Below are 25,366 nucleotides of genomic sequence, written 5' to 3'. Positions count from 1 at the left end.
CGCCGCACTGTCGGAGGGTCAGGACTGAGGGAGCGCCGCACTGTCGGAGGGTCAGGACTGAGGGAGCGCCGCACTGTCGGAGGGTCAGGACTGAGGGAGCGCCGCACTGTCGGAGGGTCAGGACTGAGGGAGCGCCGCACTGTCGGAGGGTCAGGACTGAGGGAGCGCCGCACTGTCGGAGGGTCAGGACTGAGGGAGCGCCGCACTGTCGGAGGGTCAGGACTGAGGGAGCGCCGCAGTGTCGGAGGGTCAGGACTGAGGGAGCGCCGCACTGTCGGAGGGTCAGGACTGAGGGAGCGCCGCACTGTCGGAGGGTCAGGACTGAGGGAGCGCCGCACTGTCGGAGGGTCAGGACTGAGGGAGCGCCGCACTGTCGGAGGGTCAGGACTGAGGGAGCGCCGCACTGTCGGAGGGTCAGGACTGAGGGAGCGCCGCACTGTCGGAGGGTCAGGACTGAGGGAGCGCCGCACTGTCGGAGGGTCAGGACTGAGGGAGCGCCGCACTGTCGGAGGGTCAGGACTGAGGGAGCGCCGCACTGTCGGAGGGTCAGGACTGAGGGAGCGCCGCACTGTCGGAGGGTCAGGACTGAGGGAGCGCCGCAATGTCGGAGGGTCAGGACTGAGGGAGCGCCGCACTGTCGGAGGGTCAGGACTGAGGGAGCGCCGCACTGTCGGAGGGTCAGGACTGAGGGAGCTACGCACTGTCGGAGGGTCAGGACTGAGGGAGTGCCGCACTGTCGGAGGGTCAGGACTGAGGGAGCGCCGCACTGTCGGAGGGTCAGGACTGAGGGAGCGCCGCACTGTCGGGGGGTCAGGACTGAGGGAGCGCCGCACTGTCGGGGGGTCAGGACTGAGGGAGCGCCGCACTGTCGGGGGGTCAGGACTGAGGGAGCGCTGCATTGTGGGAGGGTCACTACTGAGGGAGCGCCGCACTGTCGGAGGGTCAGTACTGAGGGAACGCTGCATTGTGGGAGGGTCACTACTGAGGGAGCGCCGCTCTGTCGGAGCTCTGCACTGTCGGAGGGTCAGGACTGAGGGAGCGCCGCACTGTCGGAGGGTCAGTACTGAGGGAGCGCCGCACTGTCGGAGAGTCAGTACTGAGGGAGCGCCGCACTGTCGGAGGGTCAGTACTGAGGGAGCGCCGCGCTGTCGGAGGGTCAGTACTGAGGGAGCGCCGCGCTGTGGGAGGGTCACTACTGAGGGAGCGCCGCACTGTCGGGGGGTCAGTACTGAGGGAGCGCTGCATTGTGGGAGGGTCAGTACTGTGGGAGGGTCAGTACTGAGGGAGCGCCGCACTGTCGGAAGGTCAGTACTGAGGGAGCGCCGCACTGTCGGAGGGTCAGTACTGAGGGAGCGCCGCACTGTCGGAGGGTCAGTACTGAGGGAGCGCCGCACTGTCGGAGGGTCAGTACTGAGGGAGCGCCGCGCTGTCGGAGGGTCACTACTGAGGGAGCGCCGCGCTGTGGGAGGGTCACTACTGAGGGAGCGCCGCACTGTCGGGGGGTCAGTACTGAGGGAGCGCTGCATTGTGGGAGGGTCAGTACTGTGGGAGGGTCAGTACTGAGGGAGCGCCGCACTGTCGGAAGGTCAGTACTGAGGGAGCGCCGCACTGTCGGAGGGTCAGTACTGAGGGAGCGCCGCACTGTCGGAGGGTCAGGACTGAGGGAGCGCCGCACTGTCGGAGGGTCAGGACTGAGGGAGCGCCGCACTGTCGGAGGGTCAGGACTGAGGGAGCGCCGCACTGTCGGAGGGTCAGGACTGAGGGAGCGCCGCACTGTCGGAGGGTCAGTACTGAGGGAGCGCCACACTGTCGGAGGGTCAGTACTGAGGGAGCGCCGCACTGTCGGAGGGTCAGTACTGAGGGAGCGCCGCACTGTCGGAGGGTCAGTACTGAGGGAGCGCCGCACTGTCGGAGGGTCAGTACTGAGGGAGCGCCGCACTGTCGGAGGGTCAGTACTGAGGGAGCGCCGCACTGTCGGAGGGTCAGTACTGAGGGAGCGCCGCACTGTCGGAGGGTCAGTACTGAGGGAGCGCCGCACTGTCGGAGGGTCAGTACTGAGGGAGCGCCGCACTGTCGGAGGGTCAGTACTGAGGGAGCGCCGCACTGTCGGAGGGTCAGTACTGAGGGAGCGCCGCACTGTCGGAGGGTCAGTACTGAGGGAGCGCCGCACTGTCGGAGGTGCCGTTTTTCAGGATGAGACGTTGAACCCGTGGCCCACCCCCCTGCCCTCTTGGGTGGATGCATTAAACCGCGGCCCCGCCTTCCCCTGAAGGTGGGTGTTGAAGATCGCACGACGGAGCAGGATGTGCTGCACATTAAGTGGTCTTCGGTGGCCTCGAACGGACATTGAACCAAGTGCCAGGTCGGGAGAGAGATTAAGCCAGGGCGAGGAACGACATACAACCCAGATCCCATGCAGTGACTCGCTCCCAACTCCCGGGACACCGATGATACGGGGAGGGGACCGTGTGCGTGCGGGGGAGTGCATGACGGACACGAATCAAACGCATTAGCAACACTGCCGCAATGACTGCTTTATTAGCCATGCAAAGGAGCTCTATTCAGCCTTGTAGCCAGACAGCTCCCTCCCTCCCTCCCTCCCTCCCCACTAGTCCAGGGTTTCCTCTAGCATTCCTTCACCAGCGAGCCTTGCCCACGCCCCTACCCGACCCGACTGGCACTGATGGCCGACTGCAGCTCGGCTTCGCTCAGCAGCTTCAGGGTCCGCAGGGCTTCGATGAGCTGCTCCTTGGCGTTCCCGATGAAGGTGTTGGTCAGGAAGGCCGGGAGTCCTCCAAAACCGTCGCGCAGCGTGTACAGCGGGACCCGGATGATCCCCATGACCTGTGGGCACATTTCAGGAAAAGGAAGAAACCGGTGAGGGAGGTCCGGCTACTTAGGCCGCAAATCCCCTCCTCACAAGAAACGCCATCCCCCTACCCCTCCCCCCCGCCCCCACCCTCAGCTGGGAAACAGGACGAGACAGTCACTAATAAATCCAGCGGGGAATTCAGGAGAAACTCCCTTTACCCAGAGAGGGGTGAGAACGTGGAAATGGGCGAGTGTGAACATCCGATAGAGAAATTGGGAATGCACAGACAAACAGGGGATCCCACTGGCTTCACAGCTTGCTGGCGATTTCAACACTCCGAGAACAAGGCATGGTCGCGGGGCAATTCCCAGTCTGGACCGTCTGTTTATTTGGGAGTGAGACATGGACCCCAGAGACCCCAGACAGACAGACATGTTACAGGCAGCAATCTTTCGCAGCTTACGGTTACGGCACTGTACGTGGGGGCAGAAAAAGGAAAGAATGAAGATTTCGCCAGCGTCCCCAAGGCGCCTCACAGCCGACAAAGGGCTTCATCGCGTGTACCGCACTGTTGTAATGCAGGAAATGAGGCAGCTAATCTGTGCACAGCAAGATCCCACAACAGCAATGGGATAATGACCCAGCTCACCTCTTCTTTTTGGCGATGTCGATGGAGGGATAAATATCCGACCCAGGACACCGAGGAGAACTCCCTCCGCCCCCACCCCCGCCTCCTCTTCCAATAGTGGCCGTGGGGTCTTTTACATCCAGCGGAGATAGCAGATGGGGGAGGGGGCCTCGGGTTCAACGTCTCATCCTGAAAAACGGCACCTTTGACAGTGCGGCGCTCCCTCAGGACTGACCCTCCGACAGTGCGGCGCTCCCTCAGGACTGACCCTCCGACAGTGCGGCGCTCCCTCAGGACTGACCCTCCGACAGTGCGGCGCTCCCTCAGGACTGACCCTCCGACAGTGCGGCGCTCCCTCAGGACTGACCCTCCGACAGTGCGGCGCTCCCTCAGGACTGACCCTTCGACAGTGCGGCGCTCCCTCAGGACTGACCCTCCGACAGTGCGGCGCTCCCTCAGGACTGACCCTCCGACAGTGCGGCGCTCCCTCAGGACTGACCCTCCGACAGTGCGGGGCTCCCTCAGTACTGACCCACCGACAGTGCAGCGCTCCCTCAGGACTGACCCTCCGACAGTGCGGCGCTCCCTCAGGACTGACCCTCCGACAGTGCGGCGTTCCCTCAGTACTGACCCTCCGACAGTGCTGCCCTCCCTCAGGACTGACCCTCCGACAGTGCGGCGTTCCCTCAGTCCTGACCCTCCGACAGTGCGGCGCTCACTCAGTACTGACCCTCCGACAGTGCGGCGTTCCCTCAGTACTGACCCTCCGACAGTGCGGCGCTCCCTCAGTACTGACCCTCCGACAGTGCGGCGCTCCCTCAGTACTGACCCTCCGACAGTGCGGCGCTCCCTCAGTACTGACCCTCCGACAGTGCGGCGCTCCCTCAGTACTGACCCTCCGACAGTGCGGCGCTCCCTCAGTACTGACCCTCCGACAGTGCGGCGCTCCCTCAGTCCTGACCCTCCGACAGTGCGGGGCTCCCTCAGTACTGACCCTCCGACAGCGCGGCACTCCCTCAGCACTGACCCACCGACAGTGCGGCGCTCCCTCAGTCCTGACCCTCCGACTGTGCGGCGCTCCCTCAGTCCTGACCCTCCGACAGTGCGGCGCTCCCTCAGTACTGCCCTGGGAGCGTTGGCCTGAATTGCGTCTCTCAAGTCTCTGGGGTGGACCTCGAAAACAAGGCCCCCCGACTCAGAGGGGAGCGTGAAACCTGAACAGTGATCTGGGAAGTGTCTTCAAACCCCAACTGGTTCAGTGACATCCTTTCGGGAAGGGAAGCTGCCCTCCTGAACCAGTCTGCACCGACACGTGCCTCCAGTCCCTCAACAACGTGGCTGACTCTAAACTGAAGAGGTCTCGCCAGGCACTGAGGGGTTCAAGAAGGCGGCCACCCACCCATCAGCTTCTCAAGGGGCAGCTGGTGACGGGCAATAAATGCTGGCTTTGTGAAAGACGCCACACCCCAAGATTGAGTTGAATCATGTCGGAGCTCACATCACTGATGCTACTGTGTCCTGGGCCTGCTGTGATTGCTGCCCGGTGTAGATGTTTTTTTTATATATATATAAAGCTCCACTTTAATCTCCCATGACTCAACCGTACTGCAGTGTGAGTCATGTGACAAATGAAGTTGCAGTGTGAATCACCCTGGCAGCACCTCTCCTGCTCGATCGGGGAAACTGGCTGAAAATTATCATCACTGAATATATTAGGAACGCACAGGCTGTTCAAAGGCGCTAACACGACAACGAAGGGGGCTGGTGGGGTGAAATTTGTGTCAGCAGCTCGGCCAAGACTGCTATTCGCAGAATCACACACGGCACAGGAAGAGCCCATTTGAGAGCTTTGAGAGGACGATTCCCACCGCCCCCCCCCCCCACCACCCTCCGCACGCCTCCGCCGCTCTTTCCCCCATACCCCTGCAAATTCCTCCTCTTCCAGTATTTCTCCGAATCCCCTTTTGAAAGTTACTATTGAATCTGCTTCCACCGCCCTTTCAGGCAGCGCGTTCCACATCACAACAACTCACTGAGTCGAAAACATTCTCCTCCTCTCCGCCCTCTGGTTCTTTTACCGATTATCTTAAATCTGTGTCTCTCTGGTTACCGACCCTCCTGCCACAGTTTCTCCTGATTTACTCCATCAAAACCCTTCCCGATTTTGAACGCCCCGATTAAATCTCCCCTTAACCTTCTCTGCTCTGAGGAGAGCAATCCCAGCTTCTCCCGGTCTCTCCATCTGGCTAAATCTGGTTCACCAGCGTCCCGTGACCCCTACTGGGGAGTAAATGTGTCAACTTACAATGGAGGGCCAGAGTATGAGGGACCCTGTGGATGAATAGAGTAGGTATGTGTGAGAGAGAGAGAGAGAGAGGAGGAGGAGGAGGAGGGAGAGGAAGCTCAGTGTCCTCGGACTGGAGCCCACTGCCTCGCTGGTGCGTCCGTGCGGATCTGCGTTCCGGCACAATCCTCCAATTCCGGCCTCTTGTCCATCCCCCGATTCCCATCGCTCCACCATTGGCGGCCGTGCCTTCAGCTGCCTGGGGGGCCCTAAGCTCTGGAATTCCCTCCCTAAACCTCTCCGCCTCTCTCTCTCTCCTCCTTCAAGAGCGACCTCTCTGAACGAGCTTTCGGCCGCCTGTCCCTCACGCCCTCCTCAGCGTTTGCGTTGCTGTGAATCGCCTTGGGACGCTTTGGTGCGTTAAAACGAGGTGGACGAGGGTCGGTGCACAGACAGCTCTCTCTTACCTCGCGCCCGTGGTCTCTGGCCTGCACGGCAGACAGCTCCACTCTGCGCAGCTGGTCCAGCGAGATCTTCCTGGTGTAGAAGTGCGCCACCACCTTCTGCAGCAGCGCCTCGGTGGCGTGGGACGTGGCGTAGTCAGCCTCGGCGATCCTCAGCAACGCCGGCTCGCAGCCCAGCTCCTCCGACAGCTCGCGGTTCAGGCCGTCCTCCAGCGAGCCGTCCCGCAGGTCCACGAAACCCCCGGGGAAACCGATCTTCCCGTCAAATCGCATCTGCATCTGGTGGAAGGAGGGAAGACAGTAACAGCAATGGCCTGGGAATAAAGCTACAGGATCTCGACCCATCTCCAACCGCTCCCCCAAGGATTTAACCCCCCCACCCCGGGGTTTACCCCCTCTCTCTGTTCATTTACCCCCCTCTCTCTGCATATTTACCGACCATTTGGGTATTTACCCTCCCACCGAGGATGTACCACCCCGCCCAGGGTATTTAACCCACCCTCTTGGGTATTAACCATCCTCCCTTGTCGGTATTTAACTCCTCTCCCTCTGGGTATTTAGCCCCCTGGTACTGACCTCACCCTGCCAGGTATTTACCCCCTGGTTATTTAACCCCCCCCCCCCCCACAAAGGTATTTATCCCCTGGTATTTACCCTCTCACCCTGGGTGTTTACCCCACCACCTCAATATTTACACTTCCCCACCGGGTATTTACCCCTCCCTTCTGGGTATTTATCCCCTCACCTTGGGTGCTTACCCCCTCACACCCCGGGTATTTATTCCCATACCCTGGATATTTAACCCGACACACTGTGTGTTTACCTCCTCACCCCGGTATTTGACCCCTCACCCTGGGTTCTCACCCGCTCACCCCAGGTATTTACCCCTCCGTTCTGGGTGTTTACCCCCTCACACCATGGGTGTTTATCCCAAAAACCCAGGTATCTACCCCATCACCCCGGGCGTTTACCCCGACACTGGGTATTTACCCCCTCACCCCGGGTGGTTAATCACCCTCGCCCCGGGTATTTAATCCCCTTGCCCCGGGTATTATCCTCCCCTCGGGTATTTACCTCATCGCCCTGGGTTTTAACCCCCCATACCTTGGGTATTAACCCCCCCCTCGCCCAGGTGTTTCCGCACCTTGCCCCAGGTGTTTAACCGCTCAACCCGGGTATGAACCCCCTCGCCCCAGGTGTTTACCCCCTCAACCTGTGTGTTTACCCCCCTCGCCCTGGGTATTAACCCCCCTCACCCCGGGTGTTTACCCCCTCACCCCAGGTATTTATACCCTTACTCTGGGTATTTAACCCCTCAAACCCAGATGTTTACCCCCTCGTCCCGGGTATTTACCCCTTGTCCCTGGTATTTATCGCCCCCTCATCCCAGGCGCTTAGCCCCTCACCCTGGGTGTTAACTGCCCCGCACCCTGGGTGTTTACCAACACACCCCGGGTGTAATCTGCCCCGCACCCCGGGTGTTTAACCCCCTCGACCTGGGTGTTTAACCCCTCACTCCCGGGTGTTTACCCCCTCACTCCCGGGTGTTTACCCCCTCACCCCCGGGTGTTTAACCCCTCACCCCCGGGTGTTTAACCCCTCACTCCCGGGTGTTTAACCCCTCACCCCCGGGTGTTTAACACCTCACTCCCGGGTGTTTACCCCCTCACCCCCGGGTGTTTACCCCCTCACCCCCGGGTGTTTAACCCCTCACTCCCGGGTGTTTAACCCCTCACCCCCGGGTGTTTAACCCCTCACCCCCGGGTGTTTAACCCCTCACTCCCGGGTGTTTAACCCCTCACCCCCGGGTGTTTAACCCCTCACTCCCGGGTGTTTACCCCCTCACCCCCGGGTGTTTAACCCCTCACTCCCGGGTGTTTAACCCCTCACCCCCGGGTGTTTAACCCCTCACTCCCGGGTGTTTAACCCCTCACCCCGGGTGTTTACCCCCTCACCCCCGGGTGTTTAACCGCTCACCCCCGGGTGTTTAACCCCTCACTCCCGGGTGTTTAACCGCTCACCCCCGGGTGTTTAACCCCTCACTCCCGGGTGTTTACCCCCTCACTCCCGGGTGTTTAACCCCTCACCCCGGGTGTTTACCCCCTCACCCCCGGGTGTTTAACCCCTCACTCCCGGGTGTTTAACCCCTCACTCCCGGGTGTTTAACCCCTCACCCCCGGGTGTTTAACCCCTCACTCCCGGGTGTTTAACCCCTCACCCCCGGGTGTTTAACCCCTCACTCCCGGGTGTTTAACCCCTCACTCCCGGGTGTTTAACCCCTCACCCCCGGGTGTTTAACACCTCACCCCCGGGTGTTTAACCCCTCACCCCGGGTGTTTACCCACCAGCAGCGCGTATCTGAGGGGGATTTTCCCGAAAAGTTTGCCAGGCTCCGCCGCGTACAGCATAACATGACAGGCGTGCTTGTAGCCGGCCAGAGAGCGGGAGTCCCGGCGCGACACAGACCGATAACCCGGCTCCGCCATCACCCCGACACCAAGTCCCGAATCCCGGCCGCCTCCCGGCTCCCGGCTATCACTCATCCAATCAGCGACCACGCCCCGCCCCCTGGAACCAATCAAAAAGCCCGCGGGCCCAACAGCCAATCAACAACCGCTCCCCTGCCCCCACGTAACCAATCAAAGACCCTCCCCAACACCTGGTGCCACCGCAACCAATGAACAACCACGCGTCCCTCCAGACAACCAATCCAAGACGCCGCTCCCGCACCACGCAGCCAATCCAGCAGAAGTGCCTCCTCTCCGCCAACCCCACCCCCCAACCACCCGCTCCGGTGAACCAATCACCGATAACGTGCCCAAGACTGACGTCGGCAGCCGGGACCTCACGCGGCGCCCAATGGCCAGCGGCAGCATGCTGATTGACATTGCTAAGAGCCAATCCGCTGCCGCCTTGCGAACGGGGGCGGACAACGTGGGGAGGCGGCCGTTTGACATATTGAACAGCCAATCAGGAATTAAATCATGTCGCAGCCCCTCCGTTACAGACCAATGAAAACCAACGGACCGCCCACCCACTCTCACCATTGGGCTATGGGCAGGTGTGGAGCTTTTAACAAGGTGACAATTGGCCAATCAACATATCCATCCCTCCCCAGTCTCTCCCACCCTCCATAACACACTCCCTCCATCTCTCTCCCACCCTCCATAACACACTCCCTCCATCTCTCTCCCACCCTCCATAACACACTCCCTCCCTCCCTCCATCTAACCCTCCCCCATCTCTCCCACCCTCTATCCATACATCTCTCCCTCCATCTCTCTCACACTCTATTGATACCATCTCTCTCTCCCTCCATTCAACCCTCCATCTATTCCACCCTCTATCCATCCCTCCCACCCTCCATATATTCATCCCCCATCCATCCACCCCCCCTCTCTCTCTCACTCAATCTATTTCTCTCTCCATCCAATCTTCACACCCTCCCTCCCTCCCTCAATTGTGAATTATTGCAATGTGGGAAATGCAGCACAGGAAGATCCCACAAACAGCAATGTAGGACCAGATAACTTGTTTTTTTTTATGATGTTGGTTGAGGTTAATATTGGCCAAAAGACACCGAGAACTCCCCATCCCACCAACCCCCACCCTCTTCCAACAGTGGCCGTGGGATCTTTTACATCCACCTGAGAGGGCAGAGGGCGGCCTCGGATTAATGTCCTATATTTATAATACAATTGGAATTAAAGTTCCTGTATCCTGGAGTGTGCTGTCTGAAAGAAAGGTGGCAGCAAAGTCAACAGTAACTTCCAGGCGGGGAGAAATGTGCAGGGCTGGGAGTGGGACTAATTGGATATCTGGTTCAAAGAGAACAGCACAGATGGGCCAAATGGCCTCTTCCCGTGTTGGATCATTTTATAAGAAATGGTCGGACTCCTTCCAAGGGGATAGGCACAGGATCAGGAGGAGGCCCATTCAGCCCCTCTCGGGCATTTCACACTGGAACAGGAGGAGGCCCATTCAGCCCCTTTCGGGCATTTCACACTGGAACAGGAGGAGGCCCATTCAGCCCCTCTCGGGCCTGTTACACAGGACCAGGAGGAGGCCCATTCAGCCCCTCTCGAGCCTGTTACACGGGAACAGGAGGAGGCCCATTCAGCCCCTCTCGTGCCTGTTACACGGGAACAGGAGGAGGGCCATTCAGCCCCTCTCGAGCCTGTTACACGGGAACAGGAGGAGGCCCATTCAGCCCCTCCTCGAGCCTGTTACACGGGAACAGGAGGAGGCCCATTCAGCCCCTCCTCGAGCCTGTTACACAGGAACAGGAGGAGGGCCATTCAGCCCCTCTCTTCAAAGAATACCAGTATCACGGAGCTGAAGTGTTACCTGTCTCTTTTCACAGGTGCTGCCTGTACTGACAGGTATTTCCAGCATTGTGTATTTTGACATCAATGTGTGTAATCTGCAGCCAACAGTGGCTACAATTCAGAGCCTCCACCCAGCCCGCATAACCTGCTGCATTGCAGACCTATTGGTGACTGGATTGGTGGCTAATCGGCTGTGCGTCCAGGGACAGTTTGCCGATGGGCTGTGCGTCCGGGGTTGGGGTGGGCAGTCTCAGTTTAGACGAACAAAGGACTCACAACGAGCAATGAGAACAGTCAAAGAGACCCACAAGCGCGGCACCTTTGCAATGCTGTTTATTTGGTGTATACATGGTGTCCTTACGCAGTGACACAGAGAGCCGTCGCCTGCCGCTGCTGCTCGGGTTTTCAACCACTCCTCCCCTGGGGACGGGGGGGGGGGGGGTTTTGGGAATGTTTCCAGCCTTGCCGTTTCCGCTGGGCGTTAAGGGCACGAGGGCAGGACTGGGGAGCAGGCTGCCTCACGCTGCACGTCGCTGTGTAAAAGAGAGAGCCTCCTGTGGGTGAGCGGCGGTGGGGGGGGGGTTTTTTTTTTCCAGGGCAACAGCACACGGCGGGTCAGTGCTGCCGCGACGGGCTGCGGGACCGCGCTGGAGCCGTTACGAGGCCGAGTCCGAGGCCTCCGAGCTGTCCTTGACGTCCGTGCTCTCCGTCGCTTCGCTGACCTCGCTGACGTCCTTGCTGTCGCCGCTGTCCTCCGCCCCCTCGCGGGCCCGCCCCGCCGCGGCCCCCGTGCACTTGTCGTCGCGGCAGCAGTCGGCGAAGTGGTTAGACCGGTGGTGGGCCCGGTGCTCCAGGGAGCCCAGCACCAGCGGCTTCAGCCTCTCCCGCGTGTCTGCTTGTTTCCTGAACTGGAGGGAAAGCCAACGGCAATGAAGCAGGCACCGGAACGCCGGAATACCCACCCCCCCCCCACCCCACCCCAGGAATACAGCAACACCCCCTCCCCACCCTCGTCCCCAAAGGCTGTAGGGGTACGGGGGCACCCCTCACCCCCGAGGTAGCGTGGGCCCATCGAGAATCCATTCTAACCCTGCCTGATACTGTCCCAGTAAAACGCGCTCTGCCCCGCACGGGTATTCACACTGTTTACACAGGATTTACAGCAACGGGTCAGGCCATTCGGCCCGTCTGCTCCGTGCTGGTGTCTCCGCTCCACACGAGCCTCCTCCCGCCCCCTCTCCATCTCCGCCCCGCACCCCCCCCATCACCGTATCCTTCTATTCCTCTCTCCCCTCGTGTGTTTATCCAGCTTCCCCCTTGAATACATCGATAGTATTCCCCTCGACCACTCCCTGCGGGAGCGAGTCCCACATTCTCACCACTCTCCGGGAAAAGGAGTTTCTCCTAGAATTCCCCATAGGATTTATTAGTGACTGTCTTATATTGATGGCCCCTGTGTTCTGGACTCCCCCCACACACAAGTCGTAACATTAACCTATCGAGCTCCCGTCAGCTCATCCCTCCACCTTCCCCTTTCGAGGACAACAAGCCCCAGCCTGTCCAGCTCGGGCGAGCCACGTGGCAATGCAAGAAACCAGGAGGAGGAGAGGGACAAACCTCGTCGGCCATTAACGTCAGGTCCCTCTTCATGGCGTAAGCATCCTCGCCGTCTGCGTAGTACTTGGGCTCCACCTCACTGATCCTGCGCGATGGGGGGAAAAAAAGAGGGGCAGGGCTTTACAAAGCCATACAAAGATACTCACTCTTCAGTCACACGGGCCTTTGTTCGGACCTCGCCCAAAGTATCTGCGTTCGTTCTGGGCCCCGCACCTCAGGAAGGGCGGGGGGGTGGGGGGGGGGGGGGGGGGGGGTGCTGCAGATTCGCCAGAACGATACTGGGGCTGAAAGGGTTAAATTACGAGGGACAGGTTGCAGAGACTGAGCTTGTATTCACTCGAGTGTAGGAGATTAAGGGGGTGAGCTAATCGAGGCGTTTCAGATGATGAAAGGATTCGATCGGGTCGCCAAGAAGAGAAACTAGTTCCTGTGGTTGAGGCAGGGAAGAGTGCGGAACGAGGGGGCCGATCCTTAAAATTCCAGCCAGGCCGTTCGGGGTGGGGGGTGATGTCAGGAAGCGCGTCATTGCACAGAAGCGGGAATGGGAATCTGGGATTCGGGGAGCCGGTACATTCAGGATACCCAGAGTATGTTTTAAAGGGGCATCTCAAGGGAGGAGGGAGAGGTGCAAAGGTTTAGGGAGGGAATTCCGGAGCTTAAGGCCTCGGCAACACCAATGGTGGAGCGATGGAAATCGGGGGAATAGGCCCGAGGCCAGAATTGGAGGAGCGCAGAGATTTGGGAGGGTCATAGGGCGGGAGGTGCTAGATAAGGTGGGGGGGGGGGGCGGAATTGTGGGGGACTGAAGGGGTGGGGTCGAAATACTATTCTTGGAGTACTTACTGGAAGTTCAGCGTGTTCGAGTAGAGATGCAGTGCCGCTCGATTGCTGAAAAAGGGGGAGAAATCGGAAAAGCAGGAATTAAAATTCTTCGGACATCTCAGAGCCTCCCACCATCCCCCCCCACCCCGAGATCCAGACAGACTCCCCGGCAGCCGAGGCTGCCGCAGACCAGGGCAGGAAGCTGGGGTCCCTGCATCTCCGGGGTCCGGCCCCCATCTCCGTGCCTCCCTCCATCTCCGCCCCCCCCCCCACAACCCCTTGCTGGCACGAGGGGTGGACGCCCTCCAACCGCTTGGCGACAATACCTCTTCCTGACGTGCAGGGACACATAGCGGGCATTGAAGTTCTCGATCATGGCCCTGGATGCCTGGTCCATCAGTTTCTGTGCCAATCCCAGCCGACGATGGGACCTCTTCACTGCCTAGGAAAGGAGCAGGGGACATGAGAGCTGAAATCACATCAGATCCCCATCCCCCCTGCGCTGGCAAGGGGCTGCGATGATGACGGTGGTGGCAGCGGGGGGGGGGGAAACCAGGCGGACAGTATTTTCAAAGAGCTAGCACAGGCACAATGGGCCAAATGGCCTCCTCCTGTTCTGTCTGATTCTATAATTAGACAGGTCAAGGGCCACATGTCACAAATCAATGCCACGCCCCGCCAAACACTCCCCCCCCCCACCCCGAGGTTCTCACTCTGACCGGGGTACAACCCCACTGGCAGCAGCACCCCCACTTCCCCCTCGCAGAAATGAATCTCTCCGTGGTGGGGCAACCCTCTCAGGTTCCAGCACTCTCTCACTTTGGGCAATGAGATCTTCTTCCCAAAGAGTCTGCGAGCTGACTGTTTGAATTCTTGCGATTGGGGTCTCTCCCGTCCCCGTCCCCGCATGTGGCAACACACAAAATAATCCTCCGTGTGTGACAAGGGTCTCCCTCCCTGCAGCTGAACCTGCCCCCCCCCCCCCCCCCCCCCTTACATTGTCCTGGCCTTTCAGGCAGCTGTAAACATTCGGAATGGCTGTCGGGCCGTCACCCAGGAGCAAGTGAGAGGAGATCCATCCATGGTTTTTTGTGGGGGGGCTGAATGGAGGAATGGATAGCTGGTGGGGGGAGGCGGGGACGGGGGTCGCCACAGTACAGCAATTGGGCCACTGGGTGGGATACAAGCTCAGCCCCTGATAACACTCACACTGAGAGTGAGGGAGGAAGATCAGATACTGCACTGTCAAAGCTCATTTCCACCAACATTCCCCCCTCTCCCCGCCCCCCCCCTACCCCCCCACTCCATTCCCCCTTCTCCCCACCCCCCCATTCCCCCTTCTCCCCGTCCCCCCTCCATTCCCCCTTCTCCCCACCCCCCCCTCCATTCCCTCTTCTCCCCACCCCCCCTCCATTCCCCCTCTCCCCAACCCCCCCCTCCTCCCTGCCCCTCTCCCCAACCCCCCCCCCTCCATTCCCCCTCCTCCCTGCCCCTCCATTCCCCCTCTCCCCGCACCCCCCTCCATTCCCCCTTCTCCCCACCTCCCCCTCCATTCCCCCTCTCCCCAACCCCCCCTCCATTCCCCCTCCTCCCTGCCCCCCCATTCCCCCTTCTCCCCACCCCCCCTCAATTCCCCCTCTCCCAAACACCCCCTCCATTCCCCCTTCTCCCCGCCCCCCCTCCATTCCCCCTTCTCCCCGCCCCCCTATTCCCCCTTCTCCCCGCCCCCCTCCATTCCCCCTCCTCCCTGCCCCCCAATTCCCCCTTCTCCCCGCCCCCCCTCCATTCCCCCTTCTCCCCGCCCCCCCTCCATTCCCCCTCCTCCCTGCCCCCCAATTCCCCCTTCTCCCTGCCCCCCCCCTCCATTCCCCCTTCTCCCCGCCCCCCCCTCCATTCCCCCTCCTCCCTGCCCCCCAATTCCCCCTTCTCCCCGCCCCCCCCTCCATTCCCCCTTCTCCCCGCCCCCCCTCCATGCCCCCCAATTCCCCCTTCTCCCCGCCCCCCCTCCATTCCCCCTTCTCCCCGCCCCCCCCTCCATTCCCCCTTCTCCCCGCACCCCCCATTCCCCCTCTCCCCAACCCCCCCTCCATTCCCCCTCTCCCCAACCCCCCCTCCATTCCCCCTTCTCCCCAACCCCCCCTCCATTCCCCCTTCTCCCCACCCACCCCTCCATTCCTCCTCTCCCCAACCCCCCCTCCATTCCCCCTCTCCCCAGCCCCCCCTCCTCCCTGCCCCCCCATCCCCCCCTTCTCCCCGCCCCCCCATTCCTCCTTCTCCCCGCACCCCCTCCATTGCCTCTTCTCCCCACCCCCCCTCCATTCCCCCTCTCCCCAACCCCCCTCCATCGCCTCTTCTCCCCACCCCCCCTCCATTCCCCCTCTCCCCAGCCCCCCCCTCCATTCCCCCTCTCCCCAGCCCCCCCCTCCATTCCCCCTCTCCCCAGCCCCCCCCTCCATTCCCCCTCTCCCCAGCCCCCCCTCCATTCCCCCTTCTCCCCGCCCCCCCATTCCCCCTCTCCCCAGCCCCCCCTCCATTGCCTCTTCTCCCCACCCCCCCTCCATTCCCCCTCTCCCCAAACCCCCCTCCATTCCCCCTCTCCCCAAACCCCCCTCCATTCCCCCTCCTCCCTGCCCTTCCATTCCGCCTTCTCCCCAACCCACCATTCCCCCCTTCTCCCCGCCTCCCCTCCATTCCCCCTCCTCCCCGCCCCCCCATTCCCTCTTCTCCCCGCCCCCCCTCCATTCCCTCTTCTCCCCGCCCCCCCTCCATTCCCCCTTCTCCCCGCCCCCCCCTCCATTCCCCCTTCTCCCCAACCCCCCTCCATTCCCCCTCTCCCCAACCCCCCTCCATTCCCCCTCTCCCCAACCCCCCCCCTCCATTCCCCCTCTCCCCAACCCCCCCCCCTCCATTCCCCCTCTCCCCAACCCCCCCCCCTCCATTCCCCCTCTCCCCAACCCCCCCTCCATTCCCCCTCTCCCCAACCCCCCCCTCCATTCCCCCTCTCCCCCAACCCCCCCTCTCCCCCAACCCCCCCCTCCATTCCCCCTCTCCCCCAACCCCCCCCCTCCATTCCCCCTCTCCCCCAACCCCCCCCCTCCATTCCCCCTCTCCCCAACCCCCCCCCTCCATTCCCCCTCTCCCCAACCCCCCCCCCTCCATTCCCCCTCTCCCCAACCCCCCCTCCATTCCCCCTCTCCCCAACCCCCCCCTCCATTCCCCCTCTCCCCAACCCCCCCCTCCATTCCCCCTCTCCCCAACCCCCCCCTCCATTCCCCCTCTCCCCAACCCCCCCCTCCATTCCCCCTCTCCCCAACCCCCCCCTCCATTCCCCCTCCTCCCTGCCCCTCCATTCCGCCTTCTCCCCACCCCACCATTCCCCCCTTCTCCCCTCCATTCCCCCTCCTCCCCACCCCTCCCCACCCCTCCATTCCCCCTTCCCGACCCCTTGCCTCCCCCACCTTCCTGGGCAGCCTTGCCCCGGCTGCCTTCCCTCCTGCAACAGGCACTGGCTCCTTACCAGGGAAGTGATGTGTCCATGAGGAACGTCGTCAGGATCCTCTTCCCTGAGAGAAAGGGAGAGAAAATAATAAACCCAGACATTTCAAATCAAACTCACTGAGGGCCTGGATTAGGTTAAGTGAGCGGCCAAAAGTGTGGCAGATGGGAGTATAATGTGGGAAAATGTGAGGTTGCCCACTTTGGCGGGAAAAATAGAAAATACATGGAGAGAGACTGCGGAATTCTGCAAGACAGAGGGACCTGGGTGTCCTTGTACACGAATCACAAAAAGTCAGCGTGCGGGTCCAGCAAGTCATTAGGAAGGCGAATGGAAAGTTAGCCTTTATTGCAAGGGGGAATGGAGTGTAAAAGTCTTGCTGCAACTGTACAGGGCGTTGGTGAGACTGCACCTGGAGTACTGTGTACAGTTTTAGTCTCCTTATTTAAGGAGGGATATACTTGCATTGGAAGCAGTTCAGAGAAGGTTCACTCGGCTGATTCCGGGGATGAAGGGATTATCTTATGGGGAAAGGTTGAGCAGGTTGGGTCTATAATCATTGGAGTTTAGAAGAATGAGAGGTGATCTTATTGAAACATAGAAGATTCTGAGGGGGCTTGACAGGGTAGATGCTGAGAGGATGTTTCCCCCCTCCTGGGGGAATCTAGAACCAGGAGGCACAGTTTCAGAATAAGGGGTCTCCCTTTTAAGACGGAGATGAGGAGGAATTTCTTCTCTGAGAGGGTCCTTCATCTTTGGAATTCCCTTCCCCAGAGAGCAGTGGAGGCTGGATCACTGAATATATTCAAGGCTGAGTTACACAGATTCATGATCGACAAGCGAGTCCAGGATTATGGGGAACAGACAGGAAAGTGGAGTTGAGGCCACAATCAGACCAGCCATGATCTTAGTGAATGGCGGAACAGGATCGAGGGGCCGAATGGCCTACTCCCACTCCTGTTTCTTATGCTTTTACATAAATGCCAGATTTTGCACGCCCTCATCTTATCAGCAAGCCTCCCATTTGTCACTGTCTCCAATGCCTTGTGAAGGTCACAGTATCGACACATTTCCTCCACTCTGAACCCAGCAGCTCTGAACGTCACAAGTGAGGAAGTTGTACTGGACCTTTATAAAACAGCAGGAATATCGTGTCCATCTTAGGAAGGATGTCAAGGCTTGGAGAGATGGAGCGGAGGGAGATTTACTAGAACGGTCCCAGGGATGAGGGACTTCAGATAGTGTGGAGAGACCGGGAGAAGCTGAGCAGGGAAGGTTCAGGGGAGATTTAAATCGAGGCGTTCGCAGCTACAAGGGGTTCTGGCAATGAGACGCTCTGTCGCTCTCCACATCCTGAGTTATCCTCTTCCATCAGGAGGCTTGTCCGATCCGTCCTACCCTCTCAGCACCCGTCGCTATTTCAGGTCAGTGTCTGAATAGTAGAATAGTAGAAAAGCAGAAGGCAAAAGGGAGGGAGGAACTTAAAACGATCACTGGAGGAAAAAGTACTAGGAAAACTAATCGGACTAAAGGCTGACATGTCCCCTGGACCTGCACACGAGGGCCTTAAAGGTAATGGATGCAGAGATAGCGGATGAATTGGTTGGAGACGGAGAAACTGGGAGAATTGGGATCCGACGCATCTGCTCTGATGATGCTACCTTCCACGACAGCGCTTCTGATATGACCTCCTTTTTCCTCAACCGAGGATTCGCTCCCCACTGTGGTTGACAGGGCCCTCAATCGTGTCCGACCCATTTCCCGCACCTCTACCCTCACCCCTTCCCCTCCCTCCCAGAACCGCGACAGTGTTCCCCTTGTCCTCACTTTCCACCCCATCAGCCTCCACATCCAAAGGATCATCCTCCGCCATTTCCGCCACCTCCAGCGTGATGTCACCACCAAATGCATCGCCCCCCTCCCCTCCCCTGTCAGCATTCCGAAGGGATCGTTCCCTCCGTGACACCCTGGTCCACTCCTCCAACCACCCCCCGACACCTCGTCCCCTTCCCTATGCAATCGCAGGAGGTGTAATACCTGCCCTTTTACCTCCTCTCTCCTCACCATTCAAGGCCCCAAACATTCCTTTCAGGTGAAGCAGCGATTTACTTGTACTTCTTTCAATGTGGTATACTGTATTCGCTGCTCACAATGTGGTCTCCTCTACATTGGGGAGACCAAACGCAGACTGGGTGACCGCTTTGCGGAACACCTCCGCTCAGACCCCGAGCTTCCGGTTGCTGGCCATTTCAACACTCCCCCCTGCGCTCATGCCCACATTTCTGTCTTCTGCTCCAGGAGCAGCACCCGATCTTTCGATTAGACACTCTACAGCCTGCCGGACTGAACATTGAGTTCAATAACTCCAGAGCATGACTGGCCTTTTTTTATATTACATTTTATTTTTTAAAGCATGTAGACAGAGCTGCTCATTACTCCACTATTAACTCTCTCTCTGGTCTAATGTTTTGTCTTTCACCACAAGCATTAACACACCCTTTGCCTTTGTCCCTGGACAAAGCTTTGTTATTTAATCTCTCCTGCCCGAGCACACACCTTCCTTTTTGGTCACTTGCCACATTCCCGCCCCCCTCTTCACTTGCTTAAAACGTAATTCTTTTCGGACCTCTGCCAGTTCTGATGAAAGGTCACTGACCTGAAACGTTAACTCTGATTCTCTCTCCACAGGTGCTTGACTATTTCCAGCACTTTCAGTTTTTATTTCAGATTTCCAGCATCTGCAGCATTTTGCTTTTACTACAGTCGATGTAATATACTTGGATTTCCACAAGGCATTCGATAAGAGGAAGTGGTGACGTGGTGGTAATGTCACTGACCCAGAAACCCAGAGGGCCGGGCTAATGTCCCGGGGACCTGGGTTCAAATCCCACCTCGGCAGCTGGCGGAATTTAAATTCAATTCATTCATAAAAATCTGGAATTGGAAGCTAGTCACAGAAGCGATCATCGATTGGCGTAAAGTTCCGTCTAGCTCACTAATGCCCTTTTCGGGAAGGAAATCTGCCGTCCTTACCCGGTCTGGCCTACACGCGATAGTCACCAATAAATCCAGCGGGGAATTCAGGAGAAACCTCCTTACCCGGGGAGTGCTGAGGATGTGGAAATCGATACCGTAGGGAGTGGTTACGAACATAACGAATTAGGAGTGGGCCACTCGGCCCCTTCAAGCCTGCTCTGCCATTCAATAAGTTCATGGCTGAACTGATTACTCCACATTTCCACCTACCCCCGATAACCTTCCACCCCCTTGCTCATCAAGAATCTATCTACCTCTGCCTTAAAAATGTTCAAAGACTCTGCTTCCACTGCCTTTTGAGGAAGAGAATTCCAAAGACTCACCACCCTCAGAGAGAAAAAATTTCTCCTCATCTCTGTCTTAAATGGGCGATCCCTTATTTTTAAACAGTGACCCCTAGTTCGAGATTCTCCCACAAGGGGAAACATCCTTTCCACATCCACCCTGTCAAGACCCCTCACGATCTTATATGTTTCAATCAAGTCGCCTCTTACTCTTCTAAACTCCAGCGGATACAAGCCGAGCCTGTCCAACCTTCCCTCGTAAGACAACCCGCCCACTCCAGGTATCAGTCCAATAAACCTTCTCTGTACTGCCTCCAACGCATTTACATCCTTCCTTAAATAAGGAGACCAGTACTGTACACAATACTCCAGATGTGGTCTCACCAATGCCCTGTATAACTGAAGCATAACCTCCCTACTTTTATATTCAATTCCCTCGTGATGGACAATAACATTCTATTAACTTTCCTAATTACTTGCTGTACCTGCATGCTAACCTTTTGCGATTCATGCACTAGGGCACCCAGATCCCTCTGCGTCTCAGAGCTCTGCAATCTCTCACCATTGAGATAATATGCTTCTTTTTTATTCTTCCTGCCAAAGTGGACAATTTCCCACATTATACTCCATTTGCCAGGTCTTTGCCCACTCACTTAACCTGTCTACATCCCTTTGTAGCCTCCTTATGTCCTCTTCACAAGTTACTTTCCTACCTATCTTTGTGTCATCAGCAAATTTAACAACCAAAACGTTGGTCCCTTCATCCGAGTCATTTATATAAATTGTAAAAAGTTGAGGCCCCGTGACACACCACTCGTTACATCTTGCCAACCAGAAAATGACCCATTTATGCCGACTCTCTGTTTCCTGTTAGCTCGTCATTTTCTATCCATGCCAATATGTTACCCCCTACACCATGAGCTTTTATTTTCTGCAATAAACTTTGATGTGGCACCTTATCAAATGCCTTCTTGAGGTGAATAGTTTGGATACATTTAAGGGGAAGCTGGATAAACACACGAGGGAGAGCGGAATAGAAGGATATTGTGAGAGGGGGAGATGGGGGGGGGGGGGGGGGGAGGAAGCTCGCGTGGAGCAGAAACACCAGCATGAAGCAGGTGGGCCGAATGGCCTGTTGCCGTGCTGTGCGTTTGTATATAATTCTGCGTGCGGTTGAATCAAACAAGGCCTTTCACTCACATTTTAGCCAGGACGTAACCCACGATTTTTCCATTCTCGTCCTCTGCGATATAAGAGAGCTGGAAGGAGGGAAACGGACAGTTAGCGCCCGGCATGACTGAGAACTTGCCTGTCGTCTGTCACCCTTCCCAGCGCTGGATCCCGGCTCCAACTCCCAACGGTACTTGTTCAAATTAATTCTCGCATCGCTGGCGCGGCCTGAACTGACTGCCCATCCCGGGTTTCCCCTCGGATCAGAGGATTGTATTAAAAATCCCGGAAGGGGGGGTGGGAGTGCCGCCCTGTCGGAGGGTCAGCGCCGAGGGAGCGCCGCCCCGACGAGTCATTACCACATTGCCGTACGCGGGATCCTGCTGTGCGTGCGTCGGCTGCTGCGCTTCCTACAACAGTGAGCACGCTTCCAAAAAAAAAAATACTGTACTTCAATGCCCGCGAAACACTTTGGGAGGTCCTGAGGGTGAGAACGGCACGACAGGAAGACAAGTCTTGCTTTCTACGTAGACTGTCAAAGGGTCGGGCGACTAAGTGGCACACCGAGCGGGGGAGAAATAAACTCGGCTCTTCGGTCACGTGCGGGTTGCGGCACCGTCCCTACCTGGGGCCACGACAGTCCGTGGTAGAAGTAGTATTTCATCTGGTAATTCTCAGGCAGACACAGCAGGTTACAGTGCTGCATGTTCATCAGGTCTTCTGGCTGTGAACAGACAAGAGAAAGGGGGGGGGGGGTCACACAAGTGCATCGCTGCCCTGCCCACCCGGGAGAACAGAAGCGGCTTGTTTATGTAAACGTGTTAAGAGGGTATCAACAGCAGCTCCCCACACCCCACCCCCGCGAGCAGCGTGGAGCTGAACACCCGAACAGAGGGAACGCTGGGTGACGAGGGATTCACACGAGCCGACTTTATAATTCGGAAGCCTCTGTGCTAATCGGGCCGCTCAGACCAGCGGAGGGAGGGGGGCAAAGATCAGCCTCTGGCGAGGCCAACGCCGAACCGAATCCGCAGCTGTCAGCACCAATGAAGCAGAATTAGCCAGGAATATCTGCACAAAGGCTCGGTCTCCCACCAGGCCCCCAAACCCCTGTTCTCCCACCCCCTCCCTCACCATCAGTTAATATGAGGTCCGAGAAAGGGAAAAGTGCTGAGGTTATTTTCGAGAGGGATAGAATTGAAAAGGAGAAAGGTTTAGTTAAATTTGTATCGAACCTTGGTTAGATCACACTGGGAGCACTGTGTATAGTTCCAGTCTCCATATCCCTTGGTTAGACCACACTGGGAGCACTGTGCACAGTTCCGGTCTCTATATCCCTTGGTTAGACCACACTGGGAGCACTGTGCACAGTTCCGGTCTCCATATCCCTTGGTTAGACCACACTGGGAGCACTGTGCACAGTTCCAGTCTCCATATACCTTGGTTAGATCACACTGGGAGCACTGTGCATAGTTCCAGTCTCCATATACCTTGGTTAGATCACACTGGGAGCACTGTGTATAGTTCCAGTCTCCATATCCCTTGGTTAGACCACACTGGGAGCACTGTGCACAGTTCCGGTCTCTATATCCCTTGGTTAGACCACACTGGGAGCACTGTGCACAGTTCCGGTCTCCATATCCCTTGGTTAGACCACACTGGGAGCACTGTGCACAGTTCCAGTCTCCATATACCTTGGTTAGATCACACTGGGAGCACTGTGCATAGTTCCAGTCTCCATATCCCTTGGTTAGACCACACTGGGAGCACTGTGCACAGTTCCAGTCTCCATATACCTTGGTTAGACCACACTGGGAGCACTGTGCACAGTTCCGGTCTCCATATCCCTTGGTTAGACCACACTGGGAGCACTGTGCACAGTTCCGGTCTCCATATCCCTTGGTTAGACCACACTGGGAGCACTGTGCACAGTTCCGGTCTCCATATCCCTTGGTTAGACCACACTGGGAGCACTGTGCACAGTTCCGGTCTCCATATCCCTTGGTTAGACCACACTGGGAGCACTGTGCACAGTTCCAGTCTCCATATACCTTGGAAAACTGAATGTTCTAACTATCAGGAAGGGTTGAAGAGGTTGGGGCTGTTTTCTCTAGAAAGGGAAAGACTGGGGGTGGGGCGCATCTGATAGAAGATTGGGATCCAACTTGATGGGGTAGACATAGAGAAGATGTTTCCACTTGTGGGGGGAGACCGGAACTAGGGGGCCATCAATATCAGACAGTCACTAATAAATCCGATGGGGAATTCAGGAGAAACTCCTTTCCCCCCAGAGTGGTGAGAATGTGGAAGTCGCTCCCACAGGGAGTGGTCGAGGTGAACAGTATCGATGTATTTAAGGGGGAAGCTGGATAAACACATGAGGGAGAGAGGAATAGAAGGTTATGGTGATAGGGGGAGATGGAGAGGGGGTGGGAGGAGGCTCGGGTGCAGCAGAAACACCAGCACGGAGCAGATGGGCCGAGTGGCCTGTTTGGAGCTCCCCATTCTCGCCAACACAGCTGAGCAAGGGAACTGGGATCATCCTGTGCCAGTGGAGCTCAGTACCACAGTGAGGGGGAGGGGCCTCATGCAGGGGCAGGGCTTCCCCAGCCTTACCCAAAAGGGGAGTTGGGGGGGGGTAGCTTCACGTGGGGGGGCGGGGCTTCCACGGTGGGGAGGAGCCTCCCCAGAGGGGTGGGCGGGGCTTCCCTGGTGGAGGGGCAGAGACACCCGAAGGGGCGGAGCTTCCCCAGTGGAGGGGAGGAGCCACCCGCGGTGGGGGGGAGGGCGGGGCTTCCCCAGTGGAGGGGCGGAGCCTCCCGAAGGGGCGGAGCTTCCCCAGTGGAGGGGCGGAGCCTCCCGAGGGGGCGGGGCTTCCCGGCGACGGCAGCGTGCACTGGCCCCGCCTGCAGTAAAATGGAGACGTCGGCTTTATTCCTGGTACAATCTACCGGCTCCACGGTGGTTGTTCTACTCCCCACCCCCACCACTTAGGGAGGCCCCGGTTGCGACCGAGCCGGGGCCCCGGACCCTCCCTCACCCTCGCGTTGCGGATATTCATGGCGCCGTCACTCCTTTTTCCGGCTTGGCCTCCACGCGCCTCTTTCAACCGGAGCGAGCGTCCCAACCGACAGCCCCGGCGCCACGTGACCTCAGAGGCTGGCCCTCCGATTGGCGGCGCTCGTCCGCCCAATCGGCTCCCGGCCGCTCCGCCCCCGTCCAATCGGCTCCTCCACCCCTCCGCCGATTGACCGGCGGGCCGGCCAATCGGCTGGCGGGATCGCCAGGGAGAGGGCGGGCTCGAGGGGACACCAGCCCGCCTCTGCTCGTCCTCTCCGCCAATCCCGAGGCCGGCTCGCTCCTTGACTGGCGGCCGAGCGGGCCAATGGGCCTTGAGAGCGCCCCCCGATTGACAGGCGGCGGCGCCAATGCTTTATCCCCTTGGCTTCCTTTGATTTCAGCCAATCAACCAGAAGTGATTGTTTCTACCCCGCCCACGGTTAAAGGGGAGGTTGCACTGAATTAGGGTTAGGGACAATAAATCTTTCTAATTCTGATCTTGGTCCAGTGACTGACCACCCCTCCCCCCCACTCCCCCCTCCCCCCCCCCCCCAGCTGATTGATGCCAGATGGTGGGGAGCGAGGACAACTTCAGGCCCAGCGGTGATTCCACTCACAGTCGAATATCCACAGCCTCGACGTTTCAGATACAGTCATGGAGTTATTGACCGATCAAAGTGATCATTCTTGATCGATTCATCCACAACAGACCCATACATGAGGTGAGGAGAACCCACAGAGGAGATCTTTGGGATCCATTGTTCCAAAATCGGCTCAAACACGCTCCACTCAACACACGTTGTGTCTCTACGTACCTTGTTATGAACTCTAGGCGTTGTAACAGGATCATGTTTTTAAAATTGTGGTTTTTAGAAATTCAAGATGGAGTCCACAAGGTCAGGTGACCTCACCTTCACTCTGCAAAAAAGGTTACCAGGACAACAGAAAGCAGATCAAAGATTTTCTTCTGGAAAAACAGAGACTGCGGGGCTAACACCTGAAGAACAATCGCCCTTCCAGACCTTCGGATCATCAACAGTGAGTCAGCGATTCTGAGGATGCAAATTTGCGTGGCAGCTGTTCGCACCTGGATACAATGAAAAGCCCAGGTGACCATGCTGAAACCAGACATCAGGACTTTGCATATTGGAAAAGGACATTGAGCTATTGACTTTTGAGTCCAGATAAATTTAACAGACTTTCCGAAGGCAGACAGGCCATAAGAAAGGAAACCAGCATTTACAGCCTGGAGAGAGAGAGAGTGGGGTGGGGCGGGGGGGGGGGGCTGCGTGGGGAGGGGGGTGGGACACCTGCTCTTGGAAGCCTGTTACATTAAGAAGCTGCCAGTTTCGAAAGTCAAAGTTT

At 58.2% G+C, this 25,366-nt stretch overlaps 2 protein-coding genes across 3 annotated transcripts; both read right to left on the bottom strand.

Moving 5' to 3' along the window:
* Positions 1-2,085: 2,085 nt before the first annotated feature.
* Positions 2,086-8,721, bottom strand: zgc:103759 (U8 snoRNA-decapping enzyme). The gene is made up of 3 exons (XM_068025654.1): positions 8,534-8,721; positions 6,192-6,467; positions 2,086-2,844 (listed from the first exon to the last, which is right to left on the bottom strand). Exons 1-3 carry the CDS (start codon positions 8,672-8,674, stop codon positions 2,662-2,664), a joined length of 600 nt encoding a protein of 199 aa, XP_067881755.1. The 5' UTR covers positions 8,675-8,721; the 3' UTR covers positions 2,086-2,661.
* Positions 8,722-10,833: 2,112 nt separating this feature from the next.
* Positions 10,834-24,115, bottom strand: naa10 (N-alpha-acetyltransferase 10, NatA catalytic subuni). 2 transcript variants are annotated; one of them, XM_068025655.1, is made up of 8 exons: positions 23,982-24,115; positions 21,567-21,665; positions 20,972-21,030; positions 16,473-16,518; positions 13,282-13,397; positions 12,977-13,021; positions 12,134-12,218; positions 10,834-11,424 (listed from the first exon to the last, which is right to left on the bottom strand). In XM_068025655.1, exons 1-8 carry the CDS (start codon positions 24,000-24,002, stop codon positions 11,173-11,175), a joined length of 723 nt encoding a protein of 240 aa, XP_067881756.1. In that variant the 5' UTR covers positions 24,003-24,115; the 3' UTR covers positions 10,834-11,172. The 2 variants fall into 2 exon arrangements, with proteins under 2 accessions (XP_067881756.1, XP_067881757.1); XM_068025656.1 differs by having other exon boundaries at positions 11,250-11,419.
* Positions 24,116-25,366: the final 1,251 nt, after the last annotated feature.

The sequence above is a fragment of the Heterodontus francisci genome, unplaced genomic scaffold, assembly GCF_036365525.1.
Source record: "Heterodontus francisci isolate sHetFra1 unplaced genomic scaffold, sHetFra1.hap1 HAP1_SCAFFOLD_892, whole genome shotgun sequence".
In the NCBI taxonomy this organism is placed as follows: Eukaryota; Metazoa; Chordata; class Chondrichthyes; order Heterodontiformes; family Heterodontidae; genus Heterodontus; species Heterodontus francisci.
The sequence above is the reverse complement of the archived record's forward strand: the minus strand, read 5'-3'. Positions and strand labels throughout refer to the sequence as shown.